The following is a 21,675-nucleotide window of genomic DNA, read 5'->3' as shown; positions in this document are numbered from 1 at the left end:
AACTAAAGTAGCCCAACTTCATTCAAAATGAACTTGAGGACAGATACGTGGTGCGCACTTACTGGATGGAAGCCATTCAGGCAGATGACACGGAGTCAGGGCAAGTCAGGCGGGATGACTCGTATGGGAAGGAACAAAGGGCGTCCTTTCCCCTCGAGGGGCTTCTGTCCTGGGAGCCGAAGAGAGCCGTATTCACAGTCCTGTCATTTCTGCAGACAGGAGGGACCTATTCCACCTCCTTCTCACCCAGAAGAGGCTTTAACAAGTTGGCCTCTCCAACAACACACAAATCATAGAAAGGCGATGTAGGGGCACCTGGGTGGCTCCGTCTGTTAAGCATCCAACTTTGGCTCAGGTCATGATCTCCTGGTTTGTGAGTTGGAGCCCCACATGGGGCTCTGTGCTGGCAGCTAAGAGCCCGGAGCTGCTTCAGATTCTGTGTCTCCCTCTCTCTCTGTCCCTGCCCCACTTGTACTCTGTCTCTGTCTCTCTCTCCCTCAAAAATAAACATTAAAAAAAGTTAGAAAGGCGATGTAGTAGCAGAAGGGAGTAGCAGTTCGGGCTGGTAACAAGGACATGGCGCACAATGCGAGATGTGGAGGGTCTAAGCAGTGACCCCCATGGATTAGGATTGCCAGATTCAAAGGCCATTACTCACACATGAGAAAAAAGGAGTTCTTCCTGACAAGCTCATCCATTTCATAGCTCCGTGTTCTCCGGCAAGTGATCAAACTCTGTTTCCTTATCTGTGAAATGGGAATAAGGCAGCTCATCTTAATGGGCATGTGTGTGTTCAGTGGAAACATACATGAAAACATCAAGCATAATCTGTCGTCCAACAAATGCTGTTTGCCCCCTTCCTTCCCAGTTCCCTCCTCTTTCTTAAAAGTAGAGTTGGTAAGAAAGCAGCTGTCAGGTCATTACCAACAGGGCCTGGAGGATCAAGGCTCCCGTTCTGGTTTGCAGTTCAACCCAGGGAGCGAGTCCCATTGTTCCCGGCAGGCAAACAGGCCTCCACCTCTGTGAGCCACAGTCCCTAGAAAAGGCCATCGATCACACAGACACGAACCAAGGGCCAGCTGAAGTGTAAGCTCGTGCTGAGGAAGCACAGAAAAAGGGGGAAATTAATCATCCCAGGGGTGGGAGGGAGTAGATCAGAGAAGACTCACAAAGGTATCTGAGCTGTTCCTTAAAGGTTTTCGGGGTGGGGGAAGGGGGTACCCAAGGACCACATTGTCCTATTTTTTATGCAGGGATTTGATATTTGCTTTTCTGCAATTCATAAAAGTTATACAGAGGAACCTACTGAAAAAAAATAAGTTCAACCCATCCAACTCATCTGATCTGAAACAGAAAAAGACTCATAATGAATATGTCAACACTCCCAAGTTTTTCATTTCTTCTCCGAAGCAATTTCATCTGCAAATGAATTATGCACTCCAGGGCTAGACAGGACCTCCATTCCTGCACTCCAGAAAAAAATGTGTTTACTTCGCTTTCCATTTCTTACAGCTCAGCAGGAAAGCGGTTGCAATGCAATTTCTGATGCGGTTGTAGGGCTTGAGATGTCAGTCTTCTCTCCCTCTCCAGAACACAGCAAGGCTTACGCCCAAGGCTGGAGACTTCATTTCCCTCCCCCACCAAGCGCACAAAGTATATAAATCATCTCCTGAGAAAGAAGATGAGGTTCCTCGATTTCTAGTCTTTCTGGCAAACTAAAGTCCAGTCTGTGAGGCCTCATATGGTTATGTCCATCCGCGGGGCGCCGGACTCCCTCTTCAGGACTGTGATTCTCGAAACTATTTTTTAGGACAATAGGCTCTGAGTGCGTTGCTTCCCAGTGCACAGGTAACTGAAACCAGGTTTTTCTCTCCCATAAGCGTATCTCTTCTCCGAAAAATAAATGCATCTCACCCTGGGGTCTGAGGCTCTGAAGGGTTCCGCGGCTGCCCCTCTGCTCGGGAGAAGGAAGAGAGCCCACTGGGGGTGTAAGCGGTAGGGCTTCGGTGCACGGTGGGGACTGGAGCCGGTGCTGAGCCTGTCTTAAGACGCCCTCTAGCGGTCATGAGTCATAACTGGTGCTGAGCGTGGGGAAGCAGCCTGGAGGCCGGGTCCACAAAGGCTCTGTCCAGGGTCCTGAGTTGGAGCGCAGGGCATTTGTATCTACCGTGAAACTGTGGATGGCCCAGGGGGCTGGTGTTGCTCACGCAAAGGGAAGCTTGCCTCGTGTCCAAAGGGTACAACCCAGGGATTTTGCTTCTGTTTGCACAATGTCGTGGCTGTGCCACCGAGCCTCCGACACAGGGTCCCAGGGCTTGCTGAGCGACGGGGTATACGAATGGGTGTTTGTAAGGAATGCAGGTTGTGAGCCACCGCAGCCCTCAGTGAATTCTATCCTTCCTGGGACATATATGACGTGCGTGCTCCCCTCGGCTACCACATGATGAACAGAAAGAATGAGCCAGCCGCGTCCTAACGTGTCTGAGATGTTCCGATGGAGGGGGCAGTACAGAAACTTGGTGGGGAGAGGAGAGGGTCTAGGCCGGGAGTCCACAAGTGAGGGTCATAGACGGGCATCAAAACCTAAAGAGAAGGAAAAAAAAAAAACTAAGGAGAAAAAAGAGAATGACTAGTCTCTTCATCTCACTGAGTGAATTGCTGCCTCTCCGTCAAGCGTCCCTCATGATACTGTCACCCAGGGCCACCAGCGGAGGTCAAACTGTAAGAGCAGACAGTAGAAGCGAGCCCATCTACCAGCCTGGCTCCTGGCTTCCCTGGGGAAATGACATCAGGATCTGGATATTTTTAGGCCCGTGGCTTCCAACCTGAGCGTGTGGGTTTAACCCCTGGAGCCACAATGCCATGAATGCAGAGTGGGGAGCAGCAGAGAAAGAGCTGACTCGTTCCTGGAGCCTCCAACGTCTAGACCAGCTCTGAAAACCTGTCCTCCTCCCAGAGGTGGATGCCAAGGGGCCTGGGGTCATATAAATCAGAAGATCCATAAACAGAGATGTAGTAAAACTGGGGAGAGGGGCAGACAGACAGCGGAGGCGACACTGGGGTGACCCTGCTCTCCACTCATTCCCAGCATTCTGTGCACACACTGCAGGCATCATGTCAGACTAGCTTTGCAATGGCACAAGTCCAGGCCGGCACAGTGGAGAAGCTTCAACTTTGAGCCCTACGGACCTCTGGGCTGTACTCTTTAGGATCTGCGTTCTCTTTAGGTATTGTAACTTAATCCTGGTACCTCAGTTTCCTCCACCATAAAATGGGCATACAAGAAAATCAGCCCACAGTGTTAGCAGATTCATTGAAATAATATGTGTAAACTACCTAATGTGAGATCTGATCCTAGAGTCAACCTTCAAGAAATGTTCAATGCTGCGTTGATGATGGTGATACTGAGTAGGAGAAAGAAAGCTGAGGATTATCTCAGTCCATTTTGCTATAGCTTTCTCACACACACATACATACGTGCATACGTGCAGAGCTGGGTCACGGGAGTGGTGAATTCTCTTCTCACACGTCACACATACTTTCCCCTTTTCTCTGCCTCCTTCCTACCACCTCTGCTAAGGTCTCCCGCCCCTCCCCACTTTCTAATCCTTGGAACAGCCTCCACACATAGCATTAAAAGACAGTGTTTCCAGAAAGCTGAGTTTTCCTGCTTTCTATAAGCCAGCAGACTGGCCATCCACGTGAGTTTCCAGACCCATAGCATTTACCCCACATTCTGAAGTCCCTCCATCTGTAACTATTTTCTTGATGTGCCTTCCTGCTCTTTCACCTGGAACAGAGTTTGAAGGATGTGGTTATCAGTCCTCTGATAATGCCAGTTTTTAGACTCCATCCTGAATATTGTTATTGCTGCCAAAACTTACTGGCAAAGTAATATCGATAGAGCCTCTGTACTGAAAAGGATGTGTTTACTGAGTTTGTTTTTTTTTTTAATATCACAGACTTTAACTATATTACAGTTAAAATCAATAGAAATGCAACCTTTCCAACCACATAAAATGCGTTCATTTTTATTATTAGTCTTTTTCTGCCATTACAGTGTCGTGATTGTTAAAGGAACTAGGTCAACTCAAGCTTTATTGAAAGACCATTAAAGAAACAAACTCAAACTCATTTAAATACCAGAGCCACTGCATTAAAAAGATCAATAAAGTAGGAGCACCTGAGGTTGCTTTACTTAAACACCCCACATATAAGAATCATCCCATAATCACAGTTTGAGCAAACCTATAAACCTAGAAGACCATCCAATAAAGAAGAAAACGCTGTTTCATTACATAAGTTTAGAATGGTAAAGCCCTTAACATTAGTCTGATTAAACATTATAGCATTTAAATTTTCTCTCAGTATTTTAAAACATCACCTGGCAAAGAATCATTGCTCAGTGAATGCCATTTATTTAGGAGAGCCATTAGCTCCCTGGGTCAGGAGAATGACAATGATAGAAAACACCATTTTATTTCTTTAAAAATAACAAACACAGAGTTAGCTAGATTGAAAGGGAGTGTTAGCCTTGCAGGGAGTCCAGAAATTCTCTTTCTAACAATGCTTAGCATGTTAGCTTGTACGTGGTAATGTGTATTAAATTGAATATTTGTGACTGATGCCGTGGACTTGGATTAGACCCAAAACTTTTGGTGCCTCAGTTCTCCCATGTCTAAGTGTGATGATACCTTTCCATACCTCCTTCCCCGGACATGAGAATGAAGACAATTATCACAATCCTCTTCAAGTTTCTCCTCAAAAACTACCACGTACATTGCAAACTTGAGTAGTAGTGTTTGGCTAAGATGATTCTAGAATCAAACGGTTCCTTATGGCATATTGTGTCCACCCTGTGACCCAACCTAGAATCACCACCTGTCCCTGCCTGACATCACCAGATATGGGAAAGATTCTATTCTTCTTTATTTAAAAACCACCTCTTATGTTTTTCTAATTTAAAAATTAAGTGCATTTATTGTGGAATATTCAGAAAAGAACAGAGAGGAAAGTTAAGTTTGCCCTCGAGGTCTGTTTAAAGCCAAGACCTCCATGTTTCCACTAGGCCCACCTTGTCTACTCAAGGGACAAGGGTGGCTCAATCAGTTAAGCTTGATCTCATCTCAGATCATGATCTTGCTGTTTGTGGGATCGAGCCCCCTGTCAGAGCCTACTTGCGATTCTCTCTTGCCCTCTTCTGCCCCTGCGCCCCACAAAACAAACAAACAAACAAACTTTTTTAAAAAGTTCTGTGCTGACCACACTCTCCTCACGTCTTTGTTTTTCTTGGCAATAAAATTCCCAGAGAGAGTTGTCTGTGCTCACTGTTTCCGGTCAGCTTCTCCCATTCTCTCTGAGTCACCAGTATTGAGGTATGAATTGCATGCTATGCAATGTGCACACGTGAAGTCCACTGATTGAGGAGTTTTGATGTGCACACACAGGGAACCAAGACCGTGGCCAAAATAGAGAATGTTTCCAACACCCTGGAAGGTTCTCTCATGCCCCCTCTTGTCAATCTCCTCCAACAACTGCCCCAAGCAACCCCTCATCAAATTTCTATTTCCATTTCTATAAAACCACATGTTCATTTTACCTGTTCCATAATCTTATATGAATGGCATCATAGAGTATGTTACCTTCCGTGTCTGGCTCCTTCCCTTCTGCATAAGGGTTCTGAGATCCATTCTTACTGTATCCGTAGTTGTATTTTCATTGCTGGGAAGTATTGCATTTAGGAATGTACCATCATTTGTTGGTTCATTCACTTTTTGATGAGAAATGGTGGATTATTTCCAGTTGGGGAATATTATGAACAAACCTGTTATGAGCAATTGCATGTGTGTGTGTGTGTATTTATGACATTTTTTAAAATTTCTCTTGGATAAATATCTGGGAGTAGAGTTGATAGGCTCTACGGTAAATGTATATTTAACTTGCTTTCTATTTTATGTGACTTCCAGCAAAACTGGAAAGTTCCATTTGCCCTACCTACTCACCAGCACTTGACATTGTCAGTCTTTTTAATTACATTTGAAGACGGTGCACAGCACTACCTCATCTTGGCTTCAATTCTCATGTCTCTTATGACTAGTGATGTTGAGCAAGTTTTCATGTGCTCATTGACCATTGGCAAATCTTCCATGAAGCATCTGTTCAGATCTTCTTGTGCCCTTTTTTAAAAAAAAATGTTTTATGTTTTTTATTTATTTTTGAGAGACAGAGAGAGACAGTGTGAGCAGGGGAGGGTCAGAGCAAGAGGGAGATACAGAATCTGTAGAGGGCTCCAGGCTCTGAGCTAGCTGTCAGCAGATTCCAACGCAGGGCTTGACCCCAGGAACCGTGAGATCATGACCTGAGCCAAAGCTGGACGCTTAACCGACTGAGCCACCCAGGTGCCCCTTTTGTGCCCTTTTTTATTGAAATATTTGCCTTCTTATTACTGAGCTATAGGTTTTTTACATGTTTGGTGTATAATTCCATTGCCAGATGCATGTATTGTGAATATTTTTTCCTCTGTTTTCTTATACCAATTCTCAGTCATGCTTTGCCCATTTGCTAAAAGTTCATTCATCAAGATGATCAGTGACCTCCTCACTACTAAATCTAATTTTCAGTTCCCACACTCTAGGGCAATATTCCAAACAAGCGATCCCCTGACTTTTGGGACATTGCCATGTTCTTGGTTCTTCCTACTTCACTGGCCTTTCTGTTCAGTCTCCTCTGCTGGTTTCTCTCCATCCTAACGAAGTTCCTTCTTGGCAAACTTCTGGGCTCAGCCTGAAGTCCTCTCCTCTCTCCTGTTTTTATTCATCTTTTTGGTGGCTTTATCCCAAATTACTATCACAACTTGAACCTCTTCCTGAACTCCAGACTCACACGCCACACTGGCATTACACACACCTAACCAACTACTAAATGTCTAACAAACATTCAAACTCAATATCTCCAAATCTAACCCCCTCAGATGCCCGCACACACACAACCTGCCTCACCTGTAGCCTTTCCAATGTGACCCGATGGCTACCCCAACCTTCCAGCTGCTCAGGTCTCAAACCTGGGAATATCGCTGGAATATCACCCCCTTGTTCCCACACTTGACATCCAGAAAGTCACATTGGCTTGATCTTCAAAATAGTCAGAGCTGAGCTCTGGTAGCACTGCCCCATTCTTGACAGACCCTCCATGAACACCCATGTGTCACCCATGTGACACCATGAACACAAGGTTTGGGTGAGGCATCTCTTCCCTGCCGTGCTTGTTTTAAACCTAAATTCAGCCCTTTGAATACTCTATTGAATCTTTCCCTTTTTTATTTTTTAAGTAGGTCTACTGAATCTCCATTGATTTTTGCCACAGCTTCTAAACTATTCATATATATATTTTTAATCCTTGTTAGCATACTCTCTGCAAAGACTTCTAGAACCAAAAGTCACACTTTAGGAACATAGTCCAAGACTTCCCTGGCCTCAGACATTAGCTAGAAGTTCAGGGGTCCCAGGACACCTCGTTTCTGACCAAATGGCTTCAAATTCACTAATTTCTCAAACTCAACAGTTTGGTAGAATGACTCATGGAACTCAGGAAAGCACTACATTTATGATAACAGTTTTATTATAAAGGGTGCAGATTGGGACCATCCAAAGTGAGGGACGTGGAGGAGGAGATTTGAGAAGTCCCAAAGGGAAGGCTTCCTTGTCCTCAAGTCACGTCACCCTCCCTGCACATTGATATGACAGCACAAGAGTATTGTGCATTGGGCTCCTGTGTGCAGAGGGCCTTCCTGTTTTATTATATAGGCGTGACTGATACATTGCTTGGCCACCATGTCAGACTCAGCCTTCAGTCAGATTGCCTTGATTCACAGTTCCCACCAACCTTCCATCCCTGGTGCAAATCCAATGTCCCCCACCCAGGATTTTCAGGGGTCCTCTCTTTAGTGAGGCTCTTTTATGATGCTCTCTCTGAGCTCTAACACACCCACCCAAATGAAGCTCATACCTTCTGTGGTAGAGAAACACATACAGCCATTCAAGGGATATACTCTGCAGCAGCCCCCACTAGATGTCTCTAGCTCATGAGGAGACGGACGCAGCATGTTGAATGAAATCCTGAACAATAAGCCACTGAATGCCACACATTAGATGTTGGCGTCTTCAGCAAGGCCTTTACCCATCATCCCTCTGCAGAGCTTTCTCACATCCCTCACCCCACTCATTGCTGGGCTTACTTCTCTCTGATTCATTCCCCTGGTTCCCTGCTTCCTTCCTCTCCCATCTCCCAGTCTCCACTCACCATTGTATTCAAGTCGACTATTCCCAAGACAGGGTCCAAACTTCTAGAACCAGATCAGTCAGGTGCTTGGCAGATGTAAAACATTGAATTCTCCCTCCTAGTAAAGAAATTGTGGTTACAAATAACAACAGTAAGTTGGGGGAGATGTAACATCAGAATAAAAATAAGTAAATAAACTAACCCAGCCATGCTTGGCTCAAATCTCGACTTTGCCACCCTGGCATTTAAAGCCTTGGACAATCTAGTGTCCCTTTGCTACCTTCCCTTGTCATTTAACATTTCTCTCCAGAACACGGTAAGAACCAGTGAGCTGCTTACCTCAGCACTCCCTAGAGATACGTGCGTCCTTCAAAATGCCTCCACTGCGAAGTTGAGTATTACGCCATGATGGCAGCTATTCTCAGAATCAGGCATTTTGGAATTTGGGGTAATACTTTGCACTCAGTTTTCATATATTGTTTTATACTATTACCCCCTAATTGTTTTCTCAGTCGCAGTTCCAAAACAGGAGTAGAACCACCTTGAACCCATCTGGGCACGTCTCTGTGTACATCTTGAGCTGAGCTCCAGACCCGGTTCACAAGGTGGCTGGACAATAAAATCACATGAAATCCTTGCCTAGTGTTAAAAGGTATTAGGAGTCCTGCCATTTACAGAGAGACCACTGCTAGGAGACATGGTCGGGGGGTGACTCGAGCCTTATGCCGAGGGTCTCCCTCTTCCCGCAGGGAAGCCCCCTGGGCATCAGGTCATCCTGTGGTAATCATTCACCCATTCCCTGGGTGGCTTATGGGATGGGCACACCACTGGACAGGAGTAACCTTCTTAGTAGTTCACACTGGCAGATGCATCCAGCACGTGCAGCCAGCCTGCTCACTTCTAAAAGATTTGACCAAATGCATCCTTTTATGAGTGGCTCATCTTCAGATAAAGTCCTTGTGTCTGGACCAGTCGCAGTGAGAGTTCCATGTTGAGAACTTGATGATCAGAGACGCCATCCACTTCCACACAGACCAGTCCCCAGCTCAGCAGATAAACAACATGACAGCAATAACATCAGACACACGAGACTGTAACGGTTCTGCTCTTCATATATTCAGGAGACAGATGTTTCCTAAAACATCATTGTTACTGATGGCCTCATTAACACTCCCCCATACGACGTGCCCACAACTCACCAGGAACCATATTTAAACAACCCCTGAAAACACATGCTTGACAAATGGAGATCACAGGATCTAGAAAAGACTAAAATAGAAACAGCCTCCATCACGTTTGTCATGTCTACGCTGCTTCTCATAATTGTTCTCATTCCTGTTTTGTTATTCTTTTCACTTAATTAACACAGATGTTTGCCACTACATTATGTACTTTCAGCAACACATTAAGACCTGTTTTCAAAACTGACCATTCTAATTTTGTTCTTACTCCTCTTCTTTGTCTTCTACCTCTTACCACCCATTTATTTGCTTTTCCTTACTCCTGGAAAGCCATTTTATAATCTACTAAAATGTGTTTGGCCGTGAGCCCTACAGGAAAATATCCCATATGAAATTATTTAGTTGATGCTAATTATGTAAATTATTGTCAAAACCACCCCTATGTGAAATGATTAAATTGACGGGTTACTGATGTGATTTTAGATATGAAATTGTACAGAGGTGCCCGGGTGGCTCTGTCAGTTGAGCGTCCACTTCTGCTTAGGTCATGATCTCACAGTTCTTGAGTTTGAGGCCCATGTCATGCTCTGTTCTGACAGCTCAGAGCCTGGAGCCTGCTTCAGATCCCGTGCCTTCCTCTCTCTTTGCCCCCTCCCCTGCTCATGCTCTGTCTCTCTCTCTCTCTCTCTCAAAAATAAAATAAACATTAAAAAAATTTAATATGAAATTGTATAAAAGCCGCAAGCTATGCTCATACGAGATGTCTAAGAAGAAACTTGGAGACATAATTACCAGAGATTAGCCCAAATATGGATTTTTAAAGCCTTACCTTTATCTTCTTAATTCTCACGTGCAAGTCAAAATGCAAACCTAAAGTCCTAGATATTTTTTGACTGAATTCTTTGAAAAACACTGCAGAGTGTTTGGGGCATTTCTACCATAAAAGTCTTTAAAACTAGTGCTGGTAAAGAAAGGTTATATCAGCTATGAAAATAGAATTACTCTTCCCATTCACTGAGATTTCTAAAAACCATACAGATTTTTTGATACAAAACCAGTATGTTTGTTTTTTTAACAATTTATGCTTTAAATAATATTCGGTGTTTTTCCAGTAGGTGGAGTGTTAGGCTCAGGGAAGCAAGCCAACATTTGAAAGCTAATTTTTTTTCCTTTTTACAATTTTGAGGAATTTTTGGTATAAAACATAAACCACCTAATGGATTCATTAGGGTTTTTTTGATGCATCAATACCCCTAAATTCCAGTTGCCCTGGACCTTATGAGGCAGATATATTGTGCTGATTACATCACCATAATAATAACAGCATAGTAACAATACCAATCAATACTTACAATGCCTCTCATTTTAAAATTGTTTATGAAGCCATCAATGAACCCTCCTGCCATCTCTGAGGGAGAAATAACACACACATACAGCGAAGGAAGAGCTGTCTCTTAAATCCTTTATCTCTTTTAAGCCTTAAGCAGTTCTGGGAAAAAAAACTTCCTGTGAGTTTATTCATATTGGTTCAAGGCTGATGCCACCATTAGAGTCTTTGGACTTAGGCAAAGTCACTAACTCTCCCTGTGATTTCCTCTACATTTGTGGAGAAGGAGGAGCAAACAAGCTGTCTTTAGGCTCCTTAAGATTCCCTGACTGAACCTGACCTTTATGTAAGCATTTCCTCGAGGCTGAATATTAGGAGCCAAATTTGCTGAGATATTTAAATACGTACGGCAGAGACGGCTCTGGTTAGACGTGTGGTCTTGGAACTGAATGTGAGCACACTCGGCCCCGGGGTTTATAGAGTGGGGAGGGGGGCCTTCTTCCCTGCTCTGCCCTCACTAGGACTGGCTGCCAAGGAATATTGTGCTAAATGACACGGCATTACCATGCCTGGGAGTCAAGGCTTAGCAGCGGTCTGCTCAAAGCCCCAGGGACCTGAGGGGCTCCTGGGCAGCTCAGTCAGTAAAGCATCTGACTTCGGCTCAGGTCATGTTCTCAAGGTTCCTGGGTTGGAGACCCACGTCAGGTTCTGTGCTGACAGCTCAGAGTCTGGAGCCTGCTTCAGATTCTGTGTGTATGTCTCTCTCTTTCTCTCTCAAAAATAAAGGAACATTAAAAAAAAAAAAAAGCCCCAGGGACCTGGGAAAACACTACTTCTCAGACCCATAGTAGCAAGACATTTTCAGAGAAACACTAAGTATTATCTGGCCCAACCTCCTTGTATGAAGGAGGCAACACCAGCGGGTATTTGTGACATGTTGAATGTCAAGTAGCTGTTGAGTGGCTGACCCCAGCCCTGTTCCCACTCCCGCAAAGCACCCCTCCCCTCTCACACTGGATCTGGAAGAGTCCCCTCTGAGACCCTCACAAGGAGCGCAGGATTCCCAGTCCCTCCCGCCCTCCAAGGAAGAGAAACGGGGTCCTAGCTACCCAGGTGTTGGAGAGGGTGGAGCAGTAACAAGAGAAAACGAGCAAAGACCAGCCACTATTCTCCACTTTCCCTCCCCATGGCCAGATGGCTTGTGCTGGGAGAGAGCCCCCAGCTCCCATTTATAAGGCGTTTTCCATTCTAGAAAGACTTGGGGCCAGTGGATTCAGCTGGATCTTTCTTTGCTGTGGAGGCAAAGTCTCCTTTGCTTTGTCTTGGAGTTTCAGGGATCCCAGAGCCAGATGCAGGCTTAAGAGAAGGGGCTAAGGAGATGGTGGCTGAGCCCAGCTCACTGGGGCCCTGTGCTGAGACATCAGGCTAGAAAAAAAAGTGAGTGGCCGTATATTAATTCCCAGAATAAGGAATGATTCATTGTCTTTGGTGAAGGGAGAACAGAAGCTCATGCCAGGCAAATACCAGGCACATACAAGGCGCTGAATGAAGCATGTGTAAGAGGTCTCAGTGGGTCCAAAGGACTGGGGGAGGTTGAGTAGGGTCAGAGCAGAGAGGCAACAGGGAGAGGAGAACGCTCTGCTGTTCCCTCCCCTCGCTCTAGGAAGACCCACCTTCTCCTCTGATCTTGCCCTGAAGACATAACACTCCCTGGCTTGTGTATCCGCAGTAACTGCGTTATTCAGTTAAGTCCCATTCATGGGGCCACGCAGAGCCAGACTGTTTCCCACGTACCCCACGGTTCAGCTACAGAGGAGAGTGTTTCTGGCCTCCTTCCTCCCTGTAAGGATCTCTGTAAGTGGGGCTTGGGAGCTGTGTAGGCCAAAGTGGAACTAAGGTAGAATGCAGTGTGACCTCTCACTGGATCAACACCCCAGATGGCCACCTGCCGTCTGCATTGCTGGTCACTCTTGGAATGGAGGGGCGGTCACATGGCCTGACAGGACGGGCTTGGAGAGGCCGGCACGGTGGGCCCCACAAGGATGCCATGTGGTCCCGGGAACGGGCTACACTGAGTAGTGGGCCAGTGTCCACTCCCAGAGGCTCTCAGAGTAGCGGGAAGGGAACCAAAGCTTAAGGATTCAGGGTCACAATAAGCCATCAGCCAGTCTCCTTCCGCACAGTCTTCAAGGACGCAGTCAGGCACAGTCACCCACACCTGAGGGCCGCAAAGTTCTGTGAGGCCTTCTGTCACTGGGTCATCCACAGGGCTCTCCTAGAAGACCCGAGTCCTAATGGAAGCAGAGCTAGGGTTCCTGTGCCTTACACACACGCGCGCGCACACACATGCACACATGCGCGCGCACACCCGCAGATACAGACACTTCAGGGTGGCTCAGCCAGTGATGACCCCTTTAATAAATATTAAGCAAGCACCTAAGGCGGCACAGGCCACTCCATGTGGGTCCTAAAAGGGCCAGGAGGTTTACAGATAAATCTGCAGGAAAGAAACAGCCACAAGTCCAAAGGCGAGGTGCCGTCCTGGACTCTGAGGTCCGGAGGTTCCCTCTGCCTGCTCAGCCCCCTGCTCAGGGTCCAGGCGCTCGCTCTCAGGGAGGGAGGGGTGGTACGGCTTGTCCTTGTCCTCACAGAGTCTCCCTCTAGCCAGGGGACAGGAAGGGACAGGCGGCGGCCCTGTAGCTGGTGGAAGACCCACAAAACCTCCACATTACTGTCTCCCACTCTCCTGAAAGTTTACTGTGTCTTCTCCACCAATGAGAACACAGCGGCTGGGGGTCAGGAAGGGTCACTTCAGTGAATGAGCCCTTGGAGCCGGGCTCAAATCCTGCTCTCTCGCTTTCTCGGTCAGTTGTCCGTTGTAAACGGCCCGCAGGGACCCCTCTGTGGACCTCCAGGTGGGACGAGGTCCAGATGGGGGAGAAAGTTAGTCTCTGCTCTGCAAAGCCCTTCTCCTATAACGTTCATGGGGGGCGGGGCTCAGGAGGGGAGGGAGGGAGAGGGATGGACTGGGGACAAGAGGAGCTGATCATTGGTTTTGTCCCTGATGTCTGTTTGCAATGACCTTTCCTATGGTCAGGCTTCAGCGTCAGTGCGGAATAAAAACCTCCATCGAGAGGGTATGTTCTGAATTCAGTGTGTCTGAGCTAATTCCACGCATCACCCGAAACTAAGGATTAGGAGAGGAGGCCCAACATCCGGGGCCTTGCCCCCAGAGTCGCTTCATCTCCGATAGACCCGCCCCTCCGTGGTGGGACGTAATCCGGGGGCTTCAGTCTTTCTTCCCTCTTCCTTCCCTGCCTCCTCCACTCCACCCCAGAAACACAACCAAAGCAGATAAAATCCCTTCAACCGCTGCCTTAAAAATGCAAATGAACCGAAATTGTAAAATAATACCCGAATGAACATTAAACCTCTCAACTCCGGCATAGGACAGGCCCCAGCCCAATCGGTGTAATGGTAAATGTTGAACAAATTAGTGCTCCCTTAAGGTCATTCTGGGGCACATGCCTTCACAGCCCTTAATTTTTATGAGCCTCCATTACACAATCTCTTATCGCCTCTTAACGGCCAGTAAAATGACCACCAGCTAAACGTGGCAAAATAGTTCACTTGGACCCCAAAGAAATTACCTCGAAATTATTACGCTGAACCATGGCAAATGCACAGGCTCCTTGGAAAGGCGGCAGGCTACCTGGCCATTCACGTGAAATGACATAGTGTGACATGGCCTTGGGCTTCTCAGGTTCAGCCTTTCTTGCCTTGTCTGATTTAATGCATTTCCTCTTTCAAATGTCAACACTTAAAATGCGGCCGACCCTCTCCCTTTCCCCGTGGGGATGGCTGGGCTCATTCTGGAGGCTGCGGCTGGTACTTTACCGCTGGGTCTCTGGCTACAATGCCAGTTCTGCCACTTACTCTCCTGACTGTGGACACTTTCCGTACTACCAAAGAAGAGGACACCCTCCAGTGTTCAGTAGGAAATAAGATGTGAAAAGCCTAGCAAGGCTTACATACAGTCGTCGCTCACTACATGCTCCCTCCTTTCCCGGTGTAGCTGTCTGGGCACGGTCAGGAGAGAAGCCACACAGTGGGTTAAACGTGGGGGGTTTGATGTCAGAATTAACTATGATCGAGAGAAACTGGCCGACAGAAGGGAACTCCAGGAGAATTTCGTAGAGGCTCCCCCAGACCCGAGGGCCAGTGCAGGGTCTTATGTCGTCAGAAAAGGTGGATCGTTCAGCCCTCCGGAGAGCACTGGGGCTCCGGTGTGGCCGCCCTGGTGCTGGGCAGCCTGCTGGCCGAGCAGTAGGCCAGCCCCGGGAGTGCCAGTGGGGACGCAGGTGCATGTTAGCCTGCGGTGTGCGTGTGCAGTGGGAGGCAGAGCCGTTTGGAGCACGTGGGCCCTGGGGGGGGGGGGGTTCCTCACAGCGTCTCTTATTGTCGCGTCTGGAGGGCTTGTCCCCGGGCTCCACCATCAGGGACGCAACACTCTGTGGGCCTGTGGCTCAGACAGACCCCACCTCCTTGATGAAGTAAGACTTGGGAGTATTCGAGACCTTTACAGATAAATCAAAACCAGGCAGGATCACTGACATTTCAGACGACAGCATCAAGATTCAAAAACTTTTGCTTCAACAAAAGAGGGAAAAAAAGCACTTAATATACATAGGCATAAAATTTAGGTTTGGGTTCAGGTGCTCAACTCCATATATACAGGAAAGAGGGAAAGTTGAAAGTAACCTATGGAAACAAGCCAGGAATTTTATTTTGCTGTGAGCTCAACACAAGTAGCATTAAAGGGCTGCTAAAAAGCCACGTCTGTCTGCTCTGGATCCATAGAAACAGTTCAAGGAAAGGAAGGGAATTCCACAGGGTGGGTCAGGCCACATCTGGGGACTGATTTCACTCTGTGTGCACTTTAATTTGTTTTTAATTTTTTTTAACCTTTATTCATTTTTGAGACACAGAGAGAGACAGAGCATGAGTTAGGGAGGGGCACAGACAGAGGGAGACACAGAATCGGAAGCGGGCTCCAGGCTCTGAGCTGTGAGCACAGAGCCCGACACAGGGCTTGAACTCACAGACTGTGAGAGCATGACCTGAGCTGAAGTCGGACACCTAACTGACTGAGCCACCCAGGTGCCCCTGTATGTACTACTTTAAAAGTTACATTAACATATATCAACACATTTTTATTGAGGACCTACTATGTGCTTGACACTGCACAGAGCCAAACGGCAAAAGAAATCTAAAAGTCTAAACATCAAATTTTGACCGTTTTTAAGATTATGTACAGCAGCATATTCATAAAACGGAATGCCAGTCATTCATGACAAATGATTTAGTTGTAGACTTACTGACAAGAATTTCATAATACATCTTTAAGTAATGAAAAGTAAATACAAAGCAATATGTGTAGTTGGGTTCCATCCAATTTTTGTAGAAAAAAAATCAAAAGAATATTCACTGAAAAATTGACTTGATAAAAACATTAATTATCCCCAGGTGGGCTTTTTTCTGCAAATCCATACTATTATTTTCTCTATAATGAACATACATCGTTTGTATCCGTCTTTAAGTTCTTTGGCAAGACAGATAAAAAATATAAGAAGTATTTGGAGGAAGAGCACCGCTGTGAAGCATGTAGAGTAGCCGATTATGTTGAATCAAGTTAGTCATTCTACGGGTACCTTTTTTGACCATAAAAACTTTCTGACTGCACTTGAAAGTGGAGGGAAGGACAGCAGCAGTTACCTATATTTGCCACCAGATGGCGCCAAAGCAGCTAGTTAATATTCAGCAGCCAGCATAACAATTTTATGAGATTTAAAATATCTTAAGACTCCCTCCCCAGAATAAGTGTCCTGTTAGTGATGCACTTAAAATGATAGAAAACTTTTCAGAATTCGAGTTGAGCATGCCAGCTTTTGCCTTCCCAGTGTTTTTGGAGCTCTGTTCCCGTGCCACCGGTTCCCGCACACAATGTCTTACTATACCTGCTCTGCAGGTCAGGATTCCCCAGATTCCTGAGATGTGATGAGTCTTTGAACCCTGGCTTTTCAATAAGCCCTGAGTCCCTAGTAAGAAGTCTCGGGAGTCAGGTGTAGATCGGTCCTCAAAGAGGCTTATTCTGCAAGCGGCACTTGAGAGGCGCTCCCTTCCCAGCACCGTTTCTGCGGACAGCAGCCTGGCTCCGGCCGCTTTGCCCACCCTGCGTGACCAGCAAGGCCCGGGAGGACTCAGGTTTCTGGGGTCTGTGCTTGCGGCCTGTGGCAAGCCCCTTGGTGCAGTTCCAGCAGCACAGGGACAGTGGTGCGCTGTTTCCTTGGTCTGCACCTTACACCTGCTTAAGTTAGCAGGTACACAACCCACCACAAGGGAAGCGAAAGGCTACAAAAGAGATTTTTCAAAGGTGGCTGCAAAGAGGCACAGAAAACTCTAGGGGCTCCCAGTGGGGGAAACGGAACTAGCCCGTGTCAGGTGTGAAAAGACAGCTAAGGCAGGAAAAGCCATGTTGGGACACGAAGGACAAGAGAAGTCCTGCCCTGGGACACCAGCGTTTGCACTTGGTACGTGGGAAATGTCATCAGAAGTGTGCCTTGCTCCGGCGGCCATTATCCGTAAGCCCTTTCCACCTGCTTCATGTTCCCTTCCCTCCGCCTCCAACTCACCTCTCGGAAAGAAGAGCCATGCTGGAGCCAATGTGGCTTTGTCCCCTCCAGGCTCGAATGTCCCTGCCCTGTCCAGGGATCACCCTCATTTGATAAGCCAAAAAGCTATATTTTATCCAACTTGAATTTCAGCACTTGAATATACATATTTATGTATGTGTGTTCATATTTGAATATACATCCCGGAGATCAGTATTGGTGTGGAAGCGTATAGTATGGAAGGGTGAATAAAACTGGACAATAAGTGGACCTTAAAGAAAATTCATTGTTACGTGAATTTTCTGTCTCAGAGATTAATACCGAAGATTGGATCAAGTGGATCTTACTCTTATTAAAATGAGCAAGGGGGTTCCTGGATGGTTCATTAGGTTACGTGTCCAACTCTTTTTTATTTTTAAGCTTATTTATTTATTTTAAGAGAGAGAGAGAATCCCAAGCAGGCTCTGCACCACCAGTGCAGAGCCCGGTGTAGGGTTCAAACTCACGAACTGTTGACCTGCACTGAAATCAGATGCTTAACCAACTGAGCCACCCAGGCGCCCAGGTGTTCAGCTCTTGATTTGACTCAGGTCATGATCTCACGGTTCGTGAGTTCAAGCCCCACGTCGGGCTCTGTGCTGACAACTATAGAGCCTGCCCAGGATTCTCTCTCTCTGTCTCTCTCTGCCCCTTTCCCCCTTGCTCTCTGTTTCTCTCTCAAAGTAAATAAAAATAAACTTAAAGAAATAAAATAAATAAAATGACCAAGGATCTCAATCCAGCAGAAAATGTGCGCAAATTCTTCACAGAAATCGTGCCTATGCCGAAGAACGGTTCATCAGGAGTCTTCACTTACCAAGCTCAGATTGTTTTCAAATAACTCCAGAGAAGGCATAGATGGCCTTCCTGTTTCTCAGGCTGGCATTTCAGAGTCAGCACCTTCTGAAGTAAGATAGCCAGACCCCGGAGCACCCCCCCCCCCGGAAGATTTGCTTCCAGGACAGGGTAGCCGTATCCTTCTAACCATGTCTCTCGTTCTCTCCCTGCAGCTCGATCATTACCCTTCTGTGACTTACCACCTGCCGACATCATCTGACACCCTGTTCAACTCTCCCAAGTCGCTCTTTCTAGGAAAAGTTATCGGTAAGAATTCTGTGCCTTAGGTATAAATGTACGGTAAGAATATGTTTGGTATAAGAATTATGTTAGGTGATGTGAATTTGGATTTTTCAAGTGGCCGGGTAAATTTCTTGTCATTGGGTTTGGTCATTGATCTTTCTTCTCGGCTCAAGAGAAGGTGTGCTGTTTTTCTCAGTGATGCAGAAGAGGAGGTTTATCAGATCATCTTGGGGGTAAATTGTTCAAGTGACATGTTCTAAAGCCACTGCTTTGCCCTTGAAACACGTTGGGATTGGTGGTTGTGGACTCTGTGTCGGTGAGGGCAGTAGAGCCAGCGTCGTGTGGGGTGTGACACAGACTGAAACACAAGTGAGGCCAAGTGCCAGTTCCTGGCTCCTGCATGTGAAATGTGCTCATTGGCTCATGAAAGACTCGCACCTACTGCTAGTATGTAATTTCTTCTTTGTCTAAGCACGTCAACGTGGTTCGGTCTTCCTCTCCCTCTGAGAGCGCTCGCTGAGATTATGTGCAAGTTAGAAGTCCAGCAGGGAGCTGCGGCGGAGCGCCCACCTCTAGGGGTGACTGTGACTCGGAGAGTCACTCTTGCCCTTTTCTTACCGTAGATCGGCACTGTCTCGATGAAAATACAGAGGTGATCGGTTACAGATCTTCAAGTGATTCATGAACAGTCAATGAAAGAATATAGTTAGGTAGATAGATAGATAGATTTTTTTTTTACTATGAGAATGTATATTGTGAGCGAGAATGGAAATGGTTAAGATGGTGGGTGATGCATGAACCAAGGAGGAGGTGAGTGTGTGTCCAGCAAGTAGTGGTGATCAGATGTCATTAATTGCAAACACACACACACACACACACACACACACACACACACTCATTTTAAAAGATGCGGGCAGGGCAGATAATTAGGAGAACAGGTGACCTGGTCCATAAGGAAAGCAATGATGTATGCTTATGTAGGCCTTACTGCAAGCTGACCTCCGTGCTAAGCACCGTAGATAGATGACCGCACTGGACTTTCATAGTGAGTCTATGAGATCATCCAGATTATTATTCAAGAGCATACAAGACCGTCTCCATTTTACAGGTGAGAAAACCAAGGTGCAGAGAGGTTAAACATCTTGCCCGAGACCGCCTACTTAGTAAGAGGTGGAGCCAAACTTGAACCCAGGCAGGCAGACACGTTGGCCTGCACCCCCAACCCTCCATGCCATAGTCTCTGTGCTGGCTCATGCCACATCTCACACCAGAATGTGGCCAAGAGCAAAAAGTACTCGTGGACTCAGAAGCAGGAACATACGAGACAAGGCAGCAGACAAGCAGAGCAGGGCACAGGCCTCCGGAGGGAAAGGCCACATCCTCGGGACAAGGCAAGAGGAGTGCCACCTGCACAGCCAGGTGGGAACAGAAGGAGGGCTGAAATTCATGCCCACGCACTGTGTGCTTCGTGCGAAACATCTCCTGTGTGTAAATGTGCCGCTAACTGTCACAACCACCCAGGGAAGCCAGAGCTGTGACTGTTTTCCTCATCTGGAAGCAGAGAGAGCCAGCCGCCAAAGTCACTCTCCTGGTCGGCGGTCAAGCAGGGTTTTCAAGGTAGGGCTCACTTGACGAGAGCCCGTGGCCTCCAGCAGATCAAAGGAACTCGTCCAGCGGGGACACCCTGCCTCAGCCAGCAGCGAGAAGGGGCTGCTCAGTGGGGGAGAGCCTCGCCATCAACCGGCGTCCATCCGGAGACGCTGGTGAGTCCCCGTGTCTGGCCACGTGCGTTCCTGCAACTCAGTCAAGAATAACTGAAAATGTCAAGTGCTCCTTCAGGGCCATCCTCATTGCTTCAAAACAGATCTACCCCAGGATAGTATGATATTCCTAAGACACTACGCTGGGATATTCTTAGAGTGACGTCCACCGTGAACTCACACCTGCAACGGTGAACTCCATGGCTTCATGAAAAGTCACAAAGTTAAGTTCTGCCGGGAGTGCTGAGGGATTGATAACTTCCCTCACTCTAAGTAACAGCCTCTGGTTCATCAGTAATTCGGGCTACGTGATCCCAGTCACACCTGAGCAAAATCAGAACATGCACTGTAGCATGGGCCTTCGAGGTCGTGAGCAGTAACACCATAAGGGCACCAGCCTCTGAAACTAAGATTTACTATGCTGTACTCTCTCTCTCTTCAAAATAAATACACATAAAGTATTAAAAAAAAAAAAAAAGCAGGTGGGGGCGTGGAGTTGGTGCCTTAGTGGCTCAGTCAGCTAAGTGTCTGACTTCAGTACAGGCCATGATCTCACAGATCATGAGTTCAAGCCCCACATCGGGCTCTGTGCCGACAGCTCAGAGCCTGGAGCCTGCTTCTGATTCTGTGTCTCCCTCTCTCTCTCTGTACCTCCCCCACTTGTGTGTGTGCGCTCTCTCTCTCTCTCTCTCTCTCTTAAAAATAGAAAAATATATAAAATTTTTAAAAAAGGAATTTATTGTGCTGTTAAGCTGTGCCAAGTGAGTGTCACACCCAGAGTTTTCTGTCCACCAGAGGAAGATTGTGCCATGCACATGCACAGCGTATGTGCCAGGGGGTTGCATAAAGTACATATAAATACCTGTAAGGAAGTCCCTGATCCCCATGTGGATATGACAGCATGCACAGGACAGGGAGGTACGATGCTGCCACTCGTCCCCACGGCAATGACTTCCATCAGCAACTGACTCTCATGGGCCCTACGTTTCTGAATCCTTCTAGAAGGAAGTCGGAATCACTAGCCACAAAGTTCCACAAAGTAGAAATTTCATCAGCTCTCATGATGTCTGTTTTTTATCATTTACCAACTGTGGGAGGTTATAGATTTTATGGGTGTGATTTCCAGCAACAGATTTATTAGTATCTCAAAAATCTTTAAATCAAGGGGAAAAAAAATATAAGTCGAAGCCTGAAGCAGGAGCTTCTGTTTACTTTTTTTCCCCCAATGTTTCTATCAATGTCTTGGATAAAGATACAAATAGAATGTATATTAAGTTTGCAAATGACACATAGCTGAGAGGATGATTTAGTAAGTTGGATGATAAAAACATAAAATACCT

The 21,675-nt window shown here is 46.7% G+C and overlaps 1 protein-coding gene across 1 annotated transcript in view; it reads left to right on the top strand.

Moving 5' to 3' along the window:
- CNTNAP2 (contactin associated protein like 2) overlaps positions 1-21,675 on the top strand; it is a 1,359,261-nt gene that overhangs the window by 1,223,159 nt on the left and 114,427 nt on the right. The window contains exon 20 of the mRNA XM_029921999.1: positions 18,506-18,599. Coding sequence (XP_029777859.1) covers positions 18,506-18,599 — 94 coding nt within the window. The remainder of the gene's footprint in view (positions 1-18,505; positions 18,600-21,675) is intronic.

This window comes from Suricata suricatta, chromosome 2 (assembly GCF_006229205.1).
Source record: "Suricata suricatta isolate VVHF042 chromosome 2, meerkat_22Aug2017_6uvM2_HiC, whole genome shotgun sequence".
NCBI lineage: Eukaryota > Metazoa > Chordata > Mammalia > Carnivora > Herpestidae > Suricata > Suricata suricatta.
The sequence above is the reverse complement of the archived record's forward strand: the minus strand, read 5'-3'. Positions and strand labels throughout refer to the sequence as shown.